Source organism: Delphinus delphis, chromosome 3, assembly GCF_949987515.2.
Source record: "Delphinus delphis chromosome 3, mDelDel1.2, whole genome shotgun sequence".
NCBI classification, from domain to species: domain Eukaryota; kingdom Metazoa; phylum Chordata; class Mammalia; order Artiodactyla; family Delphinidae; genus Delphinus; species Delphinus delphis.
Genome location: NC_082685.1, coordinates 4616614 through 4634645, shown reverse-complemented (window position 1 = coordinate 4634645; position 18032 = coordinate 4616614). Strand labels below are relative to the sequence as shown.

General features: G+C 56.6%; 1 protein-coding gene across 2 annotated transcripts; it reads left to right on the top strand.

Moving 5' to 3' along the window:
- The first annotated feature begins 1535 nt into the window (after positions 1 to 1535).
- DAPK3 (death associated protein kinase 3) lies at positions 1536 to 16731 on the top strand. Of its 2 annotated transcripts, none has more exons than XM_060007445.1 (9): positions 1536 to 1629; positions 2610 to 2767; positions 9527 to 9887; positions 10173 to 10302; positions 10549 to 10597; positions 11235 to 11261; positions 12376 to 12528; positions 13469 to 13514; positions 13987 to 16731. In XM_060007445.1, exons 2-9 carry the CDS (start codon positions 2706 to 2708, stop codon positions 14521 to 14523), a joined length of 1365 nt encoding a protein of 454 aa, XP_059863428.1. In that variant the 5' UTR covers positions 1536 to 1629; positions 2610 to 2705; the 3' UTR covers positions 14524 to 16731. The 2 variants fall into 2 exon arrangements, with proteins under 2 accessions (XP_059863428.1, XP_059863427.1); XM_060007444.1 differs by having other exon boundaries at positions 1538 to 1613.
- The last annotated feature ends 1301 nt before the right edge of the window (positions 16732 to 18032 follow it).

Genomic DNA, 18032 nt, shown 5'->3' with positions numbered 1-18032 from the left:
CTGCTTTAGCTGTGCACTGAAGTGTGCTTAGGAGTTAAGAGTGGAGGAAGGCAGTTCCCAGGTAGGAGGAAGAAAGAGCTGGTGCCATCTCAATGAGATGCTTGAGGCGAGAAGGCAAATGGTGTTGGAGTGAAAAAGGGCGGGCAGGGGGGGGGGTTGCACGAGGTTAGGGTGGCCAGCAAGGACCAAAAGACACAGGTCCGTGTCAGATGGTATCTGAGCTAGTTCAGCGTGGGCTTTGGGTTCGGGCCTCTCTGGGAATGAATCTCAGTTACGCCTTTGCCAGCTGTGTGACTCCGGGAGGGTTACCTAACCTCTCTGGGGTCTTGTTTCCCTAACTATAGAATGGGTAAAATATTAATGTATTTTACCTCCTCGGGTTGTTGATTGGTACGCAGTAAGGCTCAATCAATGCTAGCTGTTACCATGTATCTTGAGCTTAAAAGGAGTCACAAAACAATCCTCAAGGGGCTTCCCTGGTTGGCTCAGTGGTTAAAAATCCACCTGCCAGGGCTTCCCTGGTGGTGCAGTGGTTGAGAGTCTGCCTGCTGATGCAGGGGACACGGGTTCGTGCCCCGGTCTGGGAGGATCCCACATGCCGCGGAGCGGCTGGGCCTGTGAGCCATGGCCGCTGAGCCTGCGCGTCCGGAGCCTGTGCTCCGCAACGGGAGAGGCCACGACAGTGAGAGGCGTGCGTACCGCAAAAAGACAAAGAATCCGCCTGCCAATGCAGAGGACACGGGTTCGAGCCCTGGTCTGGGAAGATCCCACATGCCGCGGAGCAACTAAGCTCTTGCGCCACAACTACTGAGCCTGCGTGCCACAACTACTGAAGCCCGCGAGCTTAGAGCCTGTGCTCCGCAACAAGAGAAGCCACCGCAATGAGAAGCCCGCGCACCGCAACGAAGAGTAGCCCCTGCTCGCCACCACTAGAGAAAGTCCGCACTTAGCAACGAAGACCCAACACAGCCAAAAATAAATACATAAATAAAAATTGAAAAAAATATCTCAAGCATTAATGGCAACACCAGACCAATCTCCTAATTTGCATCTTTATGTATTTGGAATATGGTTAGCATTTTACAGAGAAGTAAACTGCCACTCAGGGACTAAAGCAGGCCAAGGGTTAACCTCACGGCTGTCATGCCGGAGCTGGGCCTTGGATTCGCGTTATCTCATGCCCAAGGTAGGCAGGAATAGGGATGCAGGATTTCAGCATCCCGCCTCCCAGCTTCAGGACCCCGGTCAGAGGAGAACGGGCGGGGCGGTCCAGGGGCCGGAAGTCGGAAAGCCAACTTCCGTAAGCTTGACAGGCGTTCATTACAGCCAATCACCTGCGGGAAGCCTAGCCTGTGCCAAAGGCGAGGCAGCATTTTGGTGAGGAGGGCGGGACGCGCGAGGGCCTGGGCCTGGAAGGCGGCGGTGGGCGGGCTTCACGAGCGGCGGGCGCACTGACCAATGGGTGGTGGGCTCCACCTCTTGGGGGCGGGCCCTGGAGGGCTCGGTGACGTCGCACGGGTCGGCGCGTCGAGGCAGCCAAGGCTGCGGGGCCTGAGGACGCGGCGGCGGGCAGCGCGGCTGAGGGGCCGGTTCGCGGCGCGGGGCCGAGGAGGGTGCGGAGCGGGCTCGGTCCGTGGCTGGCGGGTTGGGGGGGCCTTTGAGGATCTTAGCGGGGGGGTACGTTTGGGGACCCGTGGGATGACTGGGCGGGAGAAGAAGCTGGGCCGGGGCCTGTGAGGGGCGTGGCGGTCTCTGGGACGCTGAAGCAGGGACGTCAGGGACTGGGGAGATCTTTGAGGCGTCTCTGAAGGAAGCCGTCGGGGTCTGCCTTGGAGCTTGGGAGAAGGTCGGGGGAGAAGGACGGTGGAGGAGACTCTCAGCTGTGGCCCTTTGAGGAGGCCCGTTGGGAGTGTGGAGACCGGGGTGGGGCCTTTGAAACCTGGAGGGGTGCCTTCGGGGACGGGGGGAGGAAGAAGTTAGCTTTGCTAGAACGGTGGAGGTCAGGGGAAGCAAGAGCGGGTCGGGGCCTTTGGAGGAGCTTGGAAACTATTGTCCAGTTCCTGGGGAATTCAGGATTGGGGGGAGCAAGAGATTACCCACAGCGCTGCAGAGGGTCTTAAGAGACCAGCCGAGGAGGAGGGGTTAGTGGGTAAGGGAAAGAGGGGTTGAGGCCGCTGATGGGTAGGGAGATGGAAGCGTGTTGGAGGTCTGGCAGGGAATCAGGGAGCCCCAGCGTTTGGGGGTGTGAAGAGTGTGGGGAACTTGCAGGAGTGTGTGGGGCTCTGGACAAGCAGGTTGGGAGAAGCCTAGGAGGGAGAGGCAGAAGAAGACTGCGGTGCTGTGTGCGGAAGCAGAGATCTGTGGCTGGGAGCTATGGGGGTGGAGGTGGCACAGCTGGGCTAACACTGACCTCGGGGTGGTGTGGTATCTAAATGAGCCGACACATGGAATTGACCCGCCCACCAATTGCAAGTGCTTTCTACAATGACCGTGGAATTTCAGCATGGTGTGATGTTTGAAACCTCTTTTGGGGGAGCAGGTCACTCCATTGACCTATAAGTAATGGCTGGCATCTCACTCCTTTCTTATTTCCCTGTCTCCTCCTCCAGGGTCACGGCTAGAGGACTCCCTGAGGTCCTGTCCCCCGGGCCACTGTGACTGGGTTTGCACTGGAGTGGAAGGTGCTGGAAGGCAGACCGGCCGCTATGTCCACATTCAGGCAGGAAGATGTGGAAGACCACTATGAGATGGGGGAGGAGCTGGGCAGGTGAGTTCTCCCCTCTGATGGGGCTCCGACCAGGGGAGAGACCCGCTGTGGGGTTTTCTGGGTGTATCTCCTCTCCTGTCCTTTATCCCACTCTCCAAGAAGGGATGAGTCGATATCATGTGCTGTGGGACGAGTTTGGGCTTTGGAGTCAGTCAGTCTGGGCCTGGAATTCTTGCTCTGACATCCTCTGTGCATTTCCTTTGGGGAGAAACATAACTGAGCACAAATGGCACCTAATACGGTGCTTGGAATTGGCGTGAGAGCAGTAGATGTTGGCAGGTTTTGTTGGTGAGGGTCTGTCCCTCTCTTTAATCCTCTCTTGTGGGAGGGCAGTTGAGTCTCCCCGGCTCTCCTACGTTTCCAGGGAAGGCCTCCCGTCTGGGCCTACACCCTTGCCAATGGTTGGCATTCTTGTGGGAAAGAGCAGAGGTTTCCCGATCCAGCCAGCAGCTGATTTCCTGCTGGGCTGGGCCTTGGAGCGTCCCCTGGGAGTGCCCCCTCCCCCCACTCCCCTCAGACCTGCCAGGCACCATCCTCCCCCCCACCCCACAGAGCTTCAGACCTTATTTGGTGAGTTTGTTGCTGGCCAGCCCCATGATGTCACCAGAATGGAATGTAAATAACTGAGCCATAACTGAGCTGTTCATCAGGCCTTTGCTGAGAGAGTGTATGGGGCTCATTTAGGATTCTGAAGTCCCTCCTTTAGGAATTTCCTCCGATAGAGTGGTAGAGAATGCAGGCCGTCTCCCCACCCCCAAAAAAGTCTCAGACTCTGTTGTTGAAAATGTATTAGGACCTGCTGCTGAGAGTAGTTTGGCAAAAGTCAGCAAAAATACCATGTATGTTCCCTTTAACCCACTGATTCTGCTGCTAGGAGTTAATTCCGTGGAAGTAGTACGTACATGGACCTAAGGATCTAGGGACAGGGAGAGTTGCTATAAGGACTTTCTGTGAGCAAAAGACAGGAAGCCTCTTCAGTGCCTGTCACAGCACCATAGCCTCATCGATGGAATATTACGCAGCCATTAAAAAGAGCCTGAAAAGAAACAAAATTGAGTTATCTGTAGTGAGGTGGATGGACCTAGAGTCTGTCACAGAGTGAAGTAAGTCAGAAAGAGAAAAACAAATGCTGTATGCTAACACAGATATATGGAATCTAAAAAAAAAAAAATGGTTCTGAAGAACCTAGGGGCAGGACAGGAATAAAGACGCAGACATAGAGAATGGACTTGAGGACACGGGGAGGGGAAGGGGAAGCTGGGACGAAGTGAGAGAGTAGCATGGCCTTATGTATACTACTGAATGTAAAATAGATAGCTAGTGGGAAGCAGCCGCATAGCACAGGGAGATGAGCTCGGTGCTTTGTGACCACCTAGAACGGTGGGATAGGGAGGGTGGGAGGGAGACGCAAGAGGGAGGGGATATGGGGATATATGTATATGTATAGCTGATTCACTTTATTATACAGTAGAAACTAACACACCATTGTAAAGCAATTATACTCCAATGAAAATGTTAAATAAAAAAAAGAGCCCAGCAACTTGTATAATGCAAGCCTTGTAGGGAGTTTATTTAAATTTTCTAGTAGCTGTGTCAATTTTAATAATTTTTTTAATAATTAACCTTTTTTAAATTAAATTTTAAAAATTTATTTATTTGGCTGCACTGGGTCTTGGTTGCGGCACGTGGGATCTTTGTTGCGGCATGTGGGGTCTTCAGTTGTGGCTTGCGGACTTCTTAGTTGTGGCGTGCATGAGGGATCTAGTTGCCTGACTGGAGATCGAACCCAGGCCCCCTACATTGGGAGCGTGGAGTCTTAGCCACTGGACCTCCAGGGAAGTCCTAATTTTAATGATTTTAATAATGTATTTTATTTAACCCAATATGTCAAACTGTTATCATTTTGCTTGTGATCATTATAGAAATTACTAATGAAATAGTTTACTGCCTTTTATTGATGTGCACCTTTGAAATCTGGTGTGTCTTGTACACTCACAGCACATGTCAATTCGAATGGGCTGGACAGCTTCCATGTGGCCAGTAGCTGCCATCTTGGACAGCGCTGCCCTATGTAATGATCCGGAACATTCTTGGAGACACATGAGGTGAAGGATTAATGCCACAGAACACTGTGCATACTGTGCTGCAATTTGTATAAATTGCAGATGTTTGGACATCTGAGTCCTGGGCTGTTTTTTTGTTACATTTCCATTCATCTGTGAAAGGCCCTGCCAGGCAGGTACTGTTATTATCCTCATTTTATAGATAAAGAAACTGAGGCTGAGAGCAGGGAAGCGTCTTGCCCAAGGCTATACAGACTAAAAGTGGCCAGGCAGGATTCAGACCTTGAGGCCACGCCCTGCCGGCTGCAAAGCCCAGGCGTGCTGGAGCCAGTGCTGGAACCAGAGGTGGGCGTCCAGCTTCTTCTGCCTGTCTCGAGCAAAGCACGGTCATGTTTCCTTGTCCCAAGAGTCACGGGCTGAATGAACTGGGAGTGAGTTTCTTTGTGCGCCTGTGCAGATGTGTATGGAGGGTTCTTTCCTCCTAATTCAAGTCACCTGGACAGTCTTGGGAAATAAATGAATCTGTTGTTGGTCATTGTAGACCTCCAGCCTGGCTTCCACGTCATGGAGAGCTGTGTGTGTCTGTATTCGTCAGCTCGGGCTGCTGTAGCAAAGTGCCTCAGACTGGAGGGCCTGAACAGTGGAGGTTGATTCTCTCACGGTGCTGAAGGCTGGACGTCCAAGGTCGAGGTGTCAGCAGGCTTGGTTCCCTCTGAGGCCTCTCTCCTTGGTGTGTAGACGGCTGCCTTCTCCCCATGTCCTCACATTTTCTTCCTCTGTGCATGTCTGTATCCTAATCTCCTGTCCCTATTATAATCTCCTTATAAGGACACCAGTCATACTGGATTAGGACCCACGCCAGTGATCTCATTTGTACTTAATTACCTCACATTTTGAGGTTCTGGGGGTTAGGATTTTGGGGGACACAATTCAGCACCTAACAGTGTCTTTGTCCCTCTTCCCATGAACTCTTTCTTTGTTAGTTTTTTTGTTAGTTCAGCTTGGAATAAAGCTAGAGGGGAGAAAAATCCTTGTATTTGAGAATTAGGCCACACGTCCAGTGCTTAGCAGCGTTCCTGGCACGTGGCGAACACTCAGCCCTCGAAGTTATTACCGTCAGGCGTCATCGTGGTATGGAAGGTGGACCTGGAAGAACTTGCTTGGTTGATGTCAGCAGAGGGGAGGGGGAAAGGCCTTTCAGGTGTGGGGAATGTTAGCTAAGATGTGGAGGTGGGGGCAAGAGCATAGCGTGGATTTCTGAGCGGGGGGCGAGGCTTGATCAGGGACACTTGACACTTCTCGTCTGACCTGTGCTCTTGGCTTTTATACTAGTGTTTGAGTGTCTTGTTGCTGCTGTAACAAATTACCAGAACTTAGTGGCTTAGAAGAACACCCATTTATTATCATAAAGGTCTGGGAGTCAGGAGTCTAAAATGGACCTGCAGGGCTGGTCCTTCCGGAGGCTCCAGGGCAGCACTGGTTCCTGCCTTTTCCAGCTTCTAGAGGCACCGCATCCCTGGCTCGCAGCCTCTCCTGCATCCTCACAGCCAGCAGCGCAGCATCTCCCATCTCGCTCTGCCTCTGATCCTCCCGCCTCCCTCTTACAAGGACCCTGTGATGACACTGGGCCCCCCAGGGAATCCAAGGTCATCCCCATCTCAGGGGCCTTAACTTAATTCTGTCTGTAAAGGCCCTCTGCCCCATGAGATGACGTGTCCACAGGTTCTGGGGATTCGGATGTGGACCCTTACTTAGCCTACCTTGGTTGGTAATAATTTGCACTCCCCACCTTGATCCTCACCTGCCTGAGTGTGCTCGGAGCATGTCTGCAGTGGTCTGCCGTGGGCGCCTTTGTGTCTTGATGCTCACGAGGGCAGCGCTTCAGGTGTTTGCTGGCTGCAGGTGGTCCTGGGCATCCCAGTGAGGTCCACTTACTGGGACACACCCAGTTGGGTCCCTTGGCTTTTCTGAGGGCCCTGCTGGCTTGGCAGAGGCGCCCCTCACTCGTTTCTCGTTCTGTCTGGCCTGTCCTCCCTGTGCTGTCACCAACTTAAGAGACCCCTCCTGTCCCCAAGGCCCGTCTGCACAATTCCTTCCTCTGCGTGCTCGTCCCCCATTTCCACAAGATGTCACGTAGTCACCTAGTCTCCTTTCCCTTGACCCCCAGTGGCACCTGGTTGATGTTTCTTGTCTGGAATGTGTGCCTTCTGTCTTAGAGTTAGTTTCTCTGCTCACGTGTGTGTTCATGTATCCTCTGGAGGCTGGGGTGCACGACCCATGGCCTTTGGGCCACATCCGGCCCTCACCTAGTTCAGTATGGCCCGCCCCCAAACGTAGGATGGTTTTTTCCTTGTTTAAAGGGTTATAAAAACACACAAGAATTGTGACAGAGACCACATAGCCCGTAAAGCTTAAAATATTTACCCTCTGGCCTTTTTCACTCAGTTCTTGAGTGAAAGCAAGTTAACGTAAGTTCCTAGATAACGAAAGAATACAGACATTGGACAGCTCCCTGGAGTGCAGTAAAGAGAGTTTCTCTTTCTCTTCAGATACCAGGGGTCTTGAGATACAAGTCACACACCATACAATTTACTCATTTAAAGTGTACAATTTAATGATCTTTCGTACATTCACAGGGTCTTACAACCATCACCATTAAATACTTTCAGAACGTTTCCATCACTCCAAAAGGAAACCTCATCCCCATGAGCAGGCACACCCCCATTCCCTCCCCCAGCCCAACAACCAGGAATCCACCTCCTGTGTCTGTGGATTTGCCTGTTCTGGACGTTTCCCACGAATGGAATCACACCCTGTGTGTCCTTCTGTGTCTGGTTTCTCTCACTGAGCATTGTGTTCTCAGGGTCCATCCACGTTGCAGCGAGTGTCAGTGCCTCTCTCCTCTTCATGGCTGAGTGATGTGCCCGTGTGTGGAGGGACCAGATTTTGTGTATCCATCATCCGTTGAGGGACATTTGGGTTATTTCCATCTTATGGCTACTGTGAATAATGGTGCTGTGCACATTTGTGTGCAAGTTTCTGTGGAGCGATGTTCCTGGGTCCGATGGTAACTCCATGTTTCACCTTTTGAGGAACCGCCAGACTGTTTTCCACTGCGGCTGCCCCGTCTCACACTCCTGCCAGCCATGCACCTGGGTTCTGGTTTCTCCACATCCTCACTCTTCTCTCTTGTTGTGAAAATGTGTGTACTTCTTTCACTCTGCCTATTGAATAAGAAGCTCTTTTTTTTTAAAGTGATAGACATCCTTTTATTTATTTATTTTTTGGCAGAGCCGCATGGCATGCGGGATCTTAGTTCCCCGACTAGGGATTGGCCCCGTGCCCCCTGCACTGGGAGCATGGAGTCTTAAACACTTGCGCTCCAGGGAAGTCCCTGAATAAGAAGCTCTTTTGAACTCAGTGGTTTTTTATCTTTTCTTAGATTTTAAACAATGATGAAATAACGCTGTGAGAAGTTGAATCTTATAGAGTCATATCAAATAAAAAGTAAAAACCCCTTTTCACTGCCCTCAGTCGCGCTCCTCAGAGATGTCTCTTGCTCACAGCTTGGTGTGTGTCCTTCAGACCTCTTTTCCGGCATCTACACACATAAACATACCTGTATAGGTGGGTACAGCATGTACCTTTTTTACCCAGAAAAATCTTGTTCCTTGTGTTATCCTGCAGTTGTCTTCACTGAGCCGGTCTTCATGGGTATCTGTCTTTTCTTTTCTTTTTTTAAAATTATTTTATTATTTTAACTATTTATCTTTGGCTGTGTTGGGTCTTCGTTGCTGTGCATGGGCTTTCTCTAGTTGCAGTGAGCAGGGGCTACTCTTCGTTGCGGTGCACAGCCTTCACATTGCCTTGGCTCTTCTTGTTGCAGAGCACGGGCTCTAGGCACGCGGACTTCAGTAGTTGTGGCACACGGGCTCAGTAGTTGTGGCTCGCGGGCTCTAGAGCGCAGGCTTAGTAGTTGTGGCGCACGGGCGTAGTTGCTGTGCGGCATTTGGGATCTTCCCAGACCAGGGCTTGAACCCATGCCCCCTGCATTGGCAGGTGGATTCTTAACCACTGCACCACCCAGGAAGTCCATGGGTGTCTTTCTGGTCAGCACGTGGAGAGTCGTTCTTTTCCAAGACTGCGAAAATTCTGCCTGACTTACCATGATGGGAGTCCAGCTCCCTTTTTTTTTTTTTTTTTTTTTTTTTTTTTTTTTTTTTTTGTGGTACGCGGGCCTCTCACTGTTGTGGCCTCTCCCGTTGCGGAGCACAGGCTCCGGACGCACAGGCTCAGCAACCATGGGTCACGGACCCAGCTGCTCCACGGCATGTGGGATCTTCCCGGACCGGGGCACGAACCCGTGTCCCCTGCATCGGCAGGCGGATTCTCAACCACTGCGCCACCAGGGAAGCCCTCCAGCTCCCTTTTGATAAACGTGGAGCTGTTTCTGTTCTTTCACTGCTGCAGAAACGCCAGGTAGCCACTGTATTATGCACCAATTTGCACTCGCGTGGGAGCATCCCTGCTGGGTGGGGTGCATTCTCCAGCTGGTGGGGTGCACCTCAGCATGGCGCCAGGAGCTGGGACGAACTGTCCCAGGAGGTTGCGTCATCCGAGCGCGGCCTGGTCCCAAGAGTCCTGTGTCCCTCTCGGCGCCCACTCCCCACTCTCCCCTCCCCCTCTGTCCCTGCAGCGGCCAGTTTGCGATTGTGCGGAAATGCCGGCAGAAGGGCACCGGGAAGGAGTACGCGGCCAAGTTCATCAAGAAGCGCCGCTTGTCGTCCAGCCGCCGGGGGGTCAGCCGGGAGGAGATCGAGCGGGAGGTGAACATCCTGCGGGAGATCCGGCACCCCAACATCATCACGCTGCACGACATCTTTGAGAACAAGACCGACGTGGTGCTCATCCTGGAGCTGGTCTCGGGCGGGGAGCTCTTCGATTTCCTGGCGGAGAAGGAGTCGCTGACAGAGGACGAGGCCACCCAGTTCCTCAAGCAGATCCTGGACGGCGTCCATTACCTGCACTCCAAGCGTATCGCCCACTTCGACCTCAAGGTAGCCCCGCTGGGCCCTCAGGACAAAGCTGGGGACCAGCCTGACCAGGGAGGGTGAGGATGGGGGCCGAGAGGGTCCATCTCCCCTCGGCACAGGATGTCCTTGCCCGGGGCACTGGGGAGACGGACTGGCTCAGGCCTGGACCTGTGCGGGGTCAGCCTGCACAAATCCCGCATGCTGGGATTGGGAGGTGCTCAGGGACAACCTGGTGCTGTTCCCTGAGGTGGCGGGCCAGCAGCAGCACTGCCTCCCGCCCAGCACCCTGCCTTCCCGCCCTGCCTCCAGCCAGAGAACATCATGCTCCTGGACAAAAATGTGCCCAACCCGCGGATCAAGCTCATCGACTTTGGCATCGCCCACAAAATCGAAGCAGGGAACGAGTTCAAGAACATCTTTGGCACCCCGGAGTTCGTGGGTAAGGCCCGGTGTGGGCCTTGGGGGCACTGGAGGATTTCCAGCTGGCATGGGGTGAGGCACGCCCACTGGCCTCAGGTTTCCCTTCCTGGCCCTGGCGCTGGACACGGGGAACTTAAGGCCTGGTGTTGGTGCTGTCACCGTCCCGGCTTTCCCTGCCGAGGGCCAGCCTTGCCTGAGTGGGCACTGTCCGCTGGTTCCCCCTTAGCCATACCCGGCACCTGACCCTGTCTCCCTGTCTCTGCAGCTCCCGAGATTGTCAACTACGAGCCCCTGGGTCTGGAGGCGGACATGTGGTGAGTGGGGGGCGGCGGGCCCAGGGCTGCCCTCGTTGCTTCTCCTCAGGGCATCCCCCATCTGTCCCCAGGAGCTGCCGGTCACAGCCGCAGGCCGGGGTGTAGCCTGTTCTCCTGGTCTTGGAGCTGTGGGGCAGGGGCAGGACAGACTGCTGCCTTAGAACAGGGTTGGCCGACGACCCAGGCCCATGAGCTCGGAATGGTTCTCACGTTTCTGGAGGGTGTTAAAAACACACAAACGTGTGGCAGAGACCATCTGTGGCCCCCAAAGCCCCGCGCAGCGTCTCGCCCTTTAGAGAAGGAGTTTGCCAGCCCTACCCTCGGCCACAGCAGCCCCGTCGAGGGCCCCACGTCTGTGGTGCCTTTGGGCTCTGTCCACACTGCTCCGACCCCGGCCAGTTTGAGCCTGAACAGGCAGGTGTGGTCAAAGGTGCTTCCGTGTCCAGTCCTGAGACCCTCTGAGCAGAGCGAGGGCCTTGCTGGGGGCTGTGCAGCCCCTGGAGGGAGAGGGTCCCTGGGGCTGATGGGCCTGCTGCCGACCGGGCTCTGGGCCCCCCAGCCCCCTTGGGGCTCTGGGGTTGGGGTGCTGTGCCCCTGGCTGAGCTGACCCCCATCTCTTCTGTGTGTTCTCTTCCAGGAGCATTGGCGTCATCACCTACATCCTGTGAGTACCTGTTCGGCACTTCCTGCCCCCTCCCGGGGCCCTGCTGGGTCAAGAGGAGGGTAGGGAGGCTTCTGTGTGGGGACAGCAAGTGGAAGGCAGCACCCTCAGTTCTCTGACGTGTCGCGGCACTTGGGAACTCTGGATGGATGGACGAATGCATGAGTGAATGAATGAATTTGTGCAGGAGAGAGAGGTGTGTTCAGGAGAGTTCAGAAGGCAGGGCCTCATTGTGTGAAACAACCGTGCAAGGCCCTGGGCCGGGACGGCATGTCCCCGTCATCCTCCGGCTGGCAGCTCCTAGGCATGGTGGACTCAGTCACGGGCCTGTTGGAGAGTAACTCAGCCTCCAGCCCCTCCCCTTCCTGGAGGTCAGGGGTGAGGATGAAAGTTCCATCACTGTAACCCCACTTGCTGGTTCCCTGGCCACCGGCCCCCTCCTTAGGGCCGTTCCAAAGTCACCTCAGTGGCATCAACTCAGGTGTGGTTGGAGGGGGCTTGTTGTGAACAACAAAAACACTCCTTTCATCTCAAACCCCGAGCTGTTTTAGGAAAGGGAACAAAGACCAAATATTATAACAGAAGATGCTGCCACCTTGGGTTTTAGGAAATGACAAGGGTTTTTGGATCTGTGTACTGAGGATTGGAGTGAAGACCACATATACATTTGTCACCCTAAGTCACAGCATCACGTACCCATAACCTCACAGTGTGGTGCTGTGGCCTCAGTGCAGCATGTCTGGAAGACACATGACGTCTGCAGTGTCGGCCAGGACTCCCCGCCACCTCCCCCCAAAGTTAGCCGTTTTCCCTCTAACTACTACACGCTTCAGGGAAGTGCTTCGAGGCTGTGCGTCTACGTAGCTGCCTTGAGATTCTGCAGAGATTTTGCCCACTCGTTTCAGCACCCCTCACTGGCTGGGCAGTGGATTTTCACTGCCTCTGGTTGGAGGCTGGGCACAGTTGTGGTTGGTGGCCCAGGGCCCGGCATCGCCCTTCCTCCACGTCTGCCCCCTTTATGGGCATGGCGGAGTCGGGTGGTGGCCTGGGCAGTGGCCTTGTTGTGGGGTGACTGCAGGGATGTCCGGCCCCACTGAGCCCGGTGTCCGCCTTCCAGTTTGAGTGGCGCGTCACCATTCCTGGGAGAGACCAAGCAGGAGACCCTGACCAACATCTCGGCCGTGAACTACGACTTTGACGAGGAGTACTTCAGCAACACCAGCGAGCTGGCCAAGGACTTCATCCGCCGGCTGCTCGTCAAAGACCCCAAGTAGGAGCGCTGGGCTGGGCAGGGAGGGCCTGGCAAGGCCCCCAGGATGGGCGCTCTGGCCGAGGACAAGTAACACATCCGTCCGAGCCGCCACCTTCCTGTTATTGGGAATTGGGCGCGGCTTCTGCTTTGGGCTGGAGATAGCACAGAGGAGTTAGGTCGGCCCTTTTTTTTTTTTTTTTTGCGGGTACGTGGGCCTCTCTCTGTTGTGGCCTCTCCAGTTGCAGAGCACAGGCTCTGGACGTGCAGGCCCAGCGGCCACGGCTCACGGGCCCAGCCGCTCCACGGCACGTGGGATCTTCCCGGACCGGGGCACGAACCCTTGTCCCCTGCATCGGCAGGCGGACTCCCAACCACTGCACCACCAGGGAAGCCCGGTCGGGCCTCTTAAGAAGCTGTCCTTAAGCTTTGAATGTGTGGCCAACGTTTGAGATAGGAGGTTTTTTATAAGATTCCAGATTACTATTTGTTTTTTTTCCTAGAAAAAAAATCTAATTGTGCTGGCAGCACGGAGCCTTCATTCACACAGAGGTGCTCCCGTGGGCCACAGTCCTCCCCAGCCTCCTCCTATAGGTGCCTGAGTTGTGAGACCCCAGTGTTAGGTGTCAACACTGTGAATGAAACCCCTCAGAAAACATGGAGACCCTGGAGTCCGCACCCCCAGTCCCCTTGATGGGCTCCTTGTGGTTGGCCAAGCAGAGTGGAAGCTCTTCATGGTGCCTGTATTTTCACGGTCATTTCAGGGACTTGCTGCTGGGCTGGAGGGTGACTTTAGGGACTTGGGAGGGTCCCCAGGGGTGGGTGCCTGAGTCAGCCACAGATGGGGCTGAGAGCCAGAGCTGCAGCAGGGAGAGTATGGCTCACCCCTTCCTGCTGTCTGCGTTGGGGAGGATGGTAAAGTGGCCCACGTGCAACTAACTAAGGTTGGGGGCTCTTCCAGGAGGAGAATGACCATTGCCCAGAGCCTGGAGCATTCCTGGATCAAGGTGAGGCAGTGGGGCTGCCCCCACGTAGGCATGGCAGGTGTGAGCAGCCCCTGGCATGGGGGAGGGTCCCCAGGGGAGCGGACCCGGACGGTGTGGGGTGCGAGGTGTGCATGGACGTGGTGTTGGAGCCATCTCACGGAGGCGCCGGCTGGAGTCCACGGCCCCTCTGCACGTAGCAGAGCTCCCTCCCCAGAACTTCCCAGAAAGGGGTCACCTCCAGGCCCGGGTTAGGGTTGGCAACCTCTGTAAAGAGCCAGAGAGTAAATGTTTTGGCTCTGTGGTCTGTGGCACGGCCAGGTAGCCTGCCATCCATTCTCGGCTCGGCTGTCAGAGCGTGGAAGCACCAGGAGCACGTGTACGTGAATGGGCAGGGCTGAGTGCCGACGAAAAGCGAGCGGAGGGCCGGGCGTGGGCCGGGGGGGTCTCCCCCTGCCGGCCCCCCAGTCCAAGGCACCCTCCCCTCCCGCTGCAGGCGATCCGGCGGCGGAACGTGCGGCGGGAGGACAGTGGCCGCAAGCCGGAGCGGCGGCGCCTGAAGACGGCCCGCCTCAAGGAGTACACCATCAAGTCGCACTCGAGCATGCCCCCCAACAACACCTACGTCAACTTCGAGCGCTTCTCCAAGGTGCTGGAGGAGGTGGCAGTGGCCGAGGAGGGCCTGCGTGGGCTCGAGCACAGCCGGCGCCTGTTCCACGAGGACATCGAGGCGCTGACGGCAATCTACGAGGAGAAGGAGGCCTGGTACCGCGAGGAGAACGAGAGCATCGGCCAGGACCTGCGGCGGCTGCGCCAGGAGCTGCACAAGACGGAGGCGCTCCAGCGGCAGGCCCAGGAGGAGGCCAAGGGCGCCCTGCTGGGGGCCAGCGGGCTCAGGCGCCGCTTCAGCCGCCTCGAGAACCGCTACGAGGCGCTGGCCAAGCAGGTGGCCTCCGAGATGCTATTTGTGCAGGATTTGGTGCGCGCCATGGAGCAGGAGAAGCTGCAGGGGGGGGAGTGCAGCCTCCGCTAGGGCCGCTCGGGGCACAGTGTCCTGCACCCCGGGGGGAGCCCCCCGTCACCCTGGTGTGGCCCTGGATGCGCTCCACATGGCCCAGGAGTCCACGGCTGAGGGGAGGGCTTCGGCCCGGCTCTGCACCAGGAGGATGTGGCTGATGTGGGCCTTCTCTGTGCAACCCGAGTCTTCCCCCCACAGGCCCCAGCTCAGCCCCTCCCTCCTGCATCTCGACTCTGGGGGCTTCTGGGACAGCATCACCACAGGAACTCTGCAAGAGGTTGACACCACCAAGGCAGCTCTGGCCGTGGTGGACACAGATGCCTCACACGTGGCAGGGTGTAGGGGTGGCAGCCTCCATGTGCAGGGCCTGGGTCAGCGGCTGCAGGACCTCCATGTGGTCTGAGTGCTTGGAGCCTTGGTGTGGGGACGGGGGTGTCTGAGTGCCCTGGGCTCGCCCCTGGGGCTCAGACTTGGAGGGGCCTCTGCTCGACACCCCGGCTCCTCCTGTTCTGGAGACGGATGGCTGCTCCTCCAGGGTCCGTGATGGAGGTGGTCTCTGAGCCCAGCTCTTCAGATACCCCAGCCCCTCGCAGGGCCCCCAGCCTGGGGCTGGGCACCAGGGCCAGAGCTGAGGAGATGACACAGCCCTCGAGGAGATGTGGGTCTAGGGGTTGTACTGGGGGCAGTGTGTGGCAGGGCACAGCGCCTGGATGCAGTAAAGGAAACATCTGCAAAGCTGAGTCTCCACTCTCTCCCTGAGGCAGGCCCGCTGGGGGCCGGAAAGGGGGGAAGAGCTGTGGCCGCCTGGAGCCTCCTGCAGCGGCAGGCTGTGGAACCATCCCCTCCTCTCCAGCTCCCTGTCAACGCACAGCGCTGACTCTTCAGCGGGGGTCCCACCCACTGCCCTGCCCCGTGTCACTCCCTCCCCCAGTGCTGCCTTCAGGACAGCACCTCTCGGGTGGGCCCCACGGAGTAGCTGCTGGAGGCCCGTGTTCCCAGCGTCCCCTCCCTGGAGAGCCCCAGGGCCCCTTACAAACGCCCCACCCCATGCTCCGTGCCGCCTATTTGACTGCCTCTGCTGGCCTGGTGTTTTCAGGGACTCCCTCTCCGGTGGAGGTGGAGCCTTGGAGGTGGAGCCTTGGCAAGTGCTGGCCTGGACCGCAGGGTTAAGAGGGTTTCAGCGGGCAGTGCCGCTGTGCGCCACTAGGTGCTGCCCTGGAGCGGGTTCTTGCGCCCCAGAGAGAGTGCCCTGAGAGCCAGGCTTCAGTGGAACGTGGGTCTCCGGCTGGTGGCCACTCTGAGCTCGGAGTTCTCTGCTGCTGGTTGTGTTAATTGAGGGACCCCTGTGCAGCCCCCCTTGGCCCGAGAGGAATCCTCAGGACAGAGGCCAGCCCAGGCTGAGTGCAGGGAGGAGCTGGGCAGGCGGGCAGGTACTCCACCTGTGGCCCTGGCTGGGGCTCAGGCCCAGGACCCTGTGGGGACGAGGAGGCCTTGGGACCTAGATGTGGGCTTGGCGTGGGTGGGGGTGGGCCCGCTGTACGCCCCTCGTGAGCTCCACTGCATGACACACACACCTCTTAAGCGTATGTGTGCTGCTCGGAGGCGTGTGTGTCAGCTTAGAGGAAGTGAAGCGTGGCTTCCCTGGCGTCCTGCTCGTCTCTGCTTGGGCCCGGGCAGGGGCGGCCAGCCTTGGCAGTCACCTGGTGCCACGGCCTCTCCGCCCTCTTGTGTCTCCCCCTCTCTGTCACTGCCTGCTCCCACAGCCCTGGGGGGCCTTGGAGGCTGCTCCAACCTTGGGGCTCAGGTGGACTGGGCCTCTTGTTGTTGCCGTGAGGTGGAGGCGTCCAGGCAGCTAGAGTGAGTTTGGAGGGGTTTCCTGTCCCTTGGCTCCTCCTGAGACGCTGCTGGATCACATGTGGGCTGCCCTGCACCGCGCTGGGCCCTCCCGGGGGAGATGTCCTTGCCGCTCCTGCTCCCACTCGCCTCGGCCTCTGGGTCTGGAACGTGGTTCCAAAGAAGGCCCTTCTGACCCTCTTCCTCCTTCCCAGCGGCCTGCTCGACCTTCTGTTGCCTCGTTCCATGCATCCCTCCCCGCACCGGTTTTTTAAAACTAAATTTAGAAAAATTGAGATAATGCTTACTGTACAATTCATCCCTTTTCATTTGTCTGTTTTTGACCAACAACTTCCACTTTTAAAATCTCAGTAAATTTCAGTTTGTCGAATGGTTGGACCCACTCAGGTTTCTCCAGTTGGTCTGTGATTCCTCCACAGCTGTCACCTGGTTATTAGGCCTTCAAGGCAGGGCTCTGAGCAGCAGATCCCCTGATGGTGCGTTGCAAAGCGCGGTCGGCCCACGGCAGGAAAGGGGCACCCAGCATGGATAGTTGTATAACATCAGTAGGCTGTGGTCTGGGTGCCTCTGACGGGAAGGGAGGAGCTTCCGTGCAGTGCTAGAGGGTCTCCAGACCCCAAGGGGGGTGAGCCGGAGGCTCCCTGAAGGCCTCAGGGGACCAGTGAATAGCATTCATCCAGCCGTCATTTCCCCAGTCATGCCAGTTCTGTGGGCCCCACGTCAGGCCCTGGGAGATGGCGGTAGGAGGTGGATACGATGGTCTGTCCCGATAGGGGCAGGGGCGGGGCCCTCACCCATCCAGCCTTTCTGATGGAGACTTCTGGGTAGAAACCACGTTTCCCTTTGGACTCACACCTGCCCTTTCAGTATCCAAAGCACCTCTGTGCTGAGGGCAAATTCCCCAGAGTCTTCAGTGGGTAACATGAGCAGGTGTCTTTGCTTTGGAGATTACCTCTGCCCCCTGACCCGGGTTATCTTGCTCAGTGCAGCCTCGGCATCCTCAATCTGTCAGTTAAGGGCACAGGGAACCACACTTTGTGGTCATAAAGCACCTCCCAGTGTATCTGGCCCATGCAAGCACTTACAAATAGTGCTGTCTCTTTGTAGAGCCCCTGGGGCTGACGTGCTGTTATTAATGTTGTCTGTGGCAGGCAGGCCCCAGAGTGGCCCCCATGTAGCCCCGCCTCCTGCTCCCCACCCCCTGGAGAGCAGGCTGGCCTCGTGGCAGGTTCTGACCAACAGAACTCTGGGAAAGTGATGGAGTCACTTCCGTGGTTAGGCTGCACAGCCTATGATTTCCATCTTGCCAGCTGACTCCCTTGCTGGCTTTGATGCAGTGAGCCGTCATGTTGGACAGGCCCACGTGGCAAGGAACAGCCAGCAAGCAGCGAAGCCCACCGACCACGTGAGGGGTCCTAACAGTGGGCCCCTCCCTAGTCGAGCCTTTGGATAAAACCCAGCCTGGACTGACAACCTGGATTGCAGCCTCCTGAGGGACCCTGAGCACAGGACCCAGGTAAGCCAATCAAGACTCCTGACCCACAACTGTGAGATGATAACGTGTATTGCTTTAAGGCACTAGGTTTGTGGTGCTTTGTTACACAGCAGTAGCTGAGTCATGCTGATGAAGGTGTGCTGCATCCACTTACAGGTTCACCGAGCAATTCAAC

What these genes read in the sequence shown, in the direction of transcription:
- DAPK3 (XM_060007445.1), top strand. Translation starts at nt 2,706, where the DNA reads ATGTCCACATTCAGGCAGGAAGATGTGGAAGACCACTATGAGATGGGG. An exon ending in TCGCCCACTTCGACCTCAAG is followed by an intron (nt 9,888 to 10,172) that starts GTAGCCCCGCTG and finishes CCCTGCCTCCAG; the next exon opens with CCAGAGAACATCATGCTCCT. An exon ending in TGGAGCATTCCTGGATCAAG is followed by an intron (nt 13,515 to 13,986) that starts GTGAGGCAGTGG and finishes CTCCCGCTGCAG; the next exon opens with GCGATCCGGCGGCGGAACGT.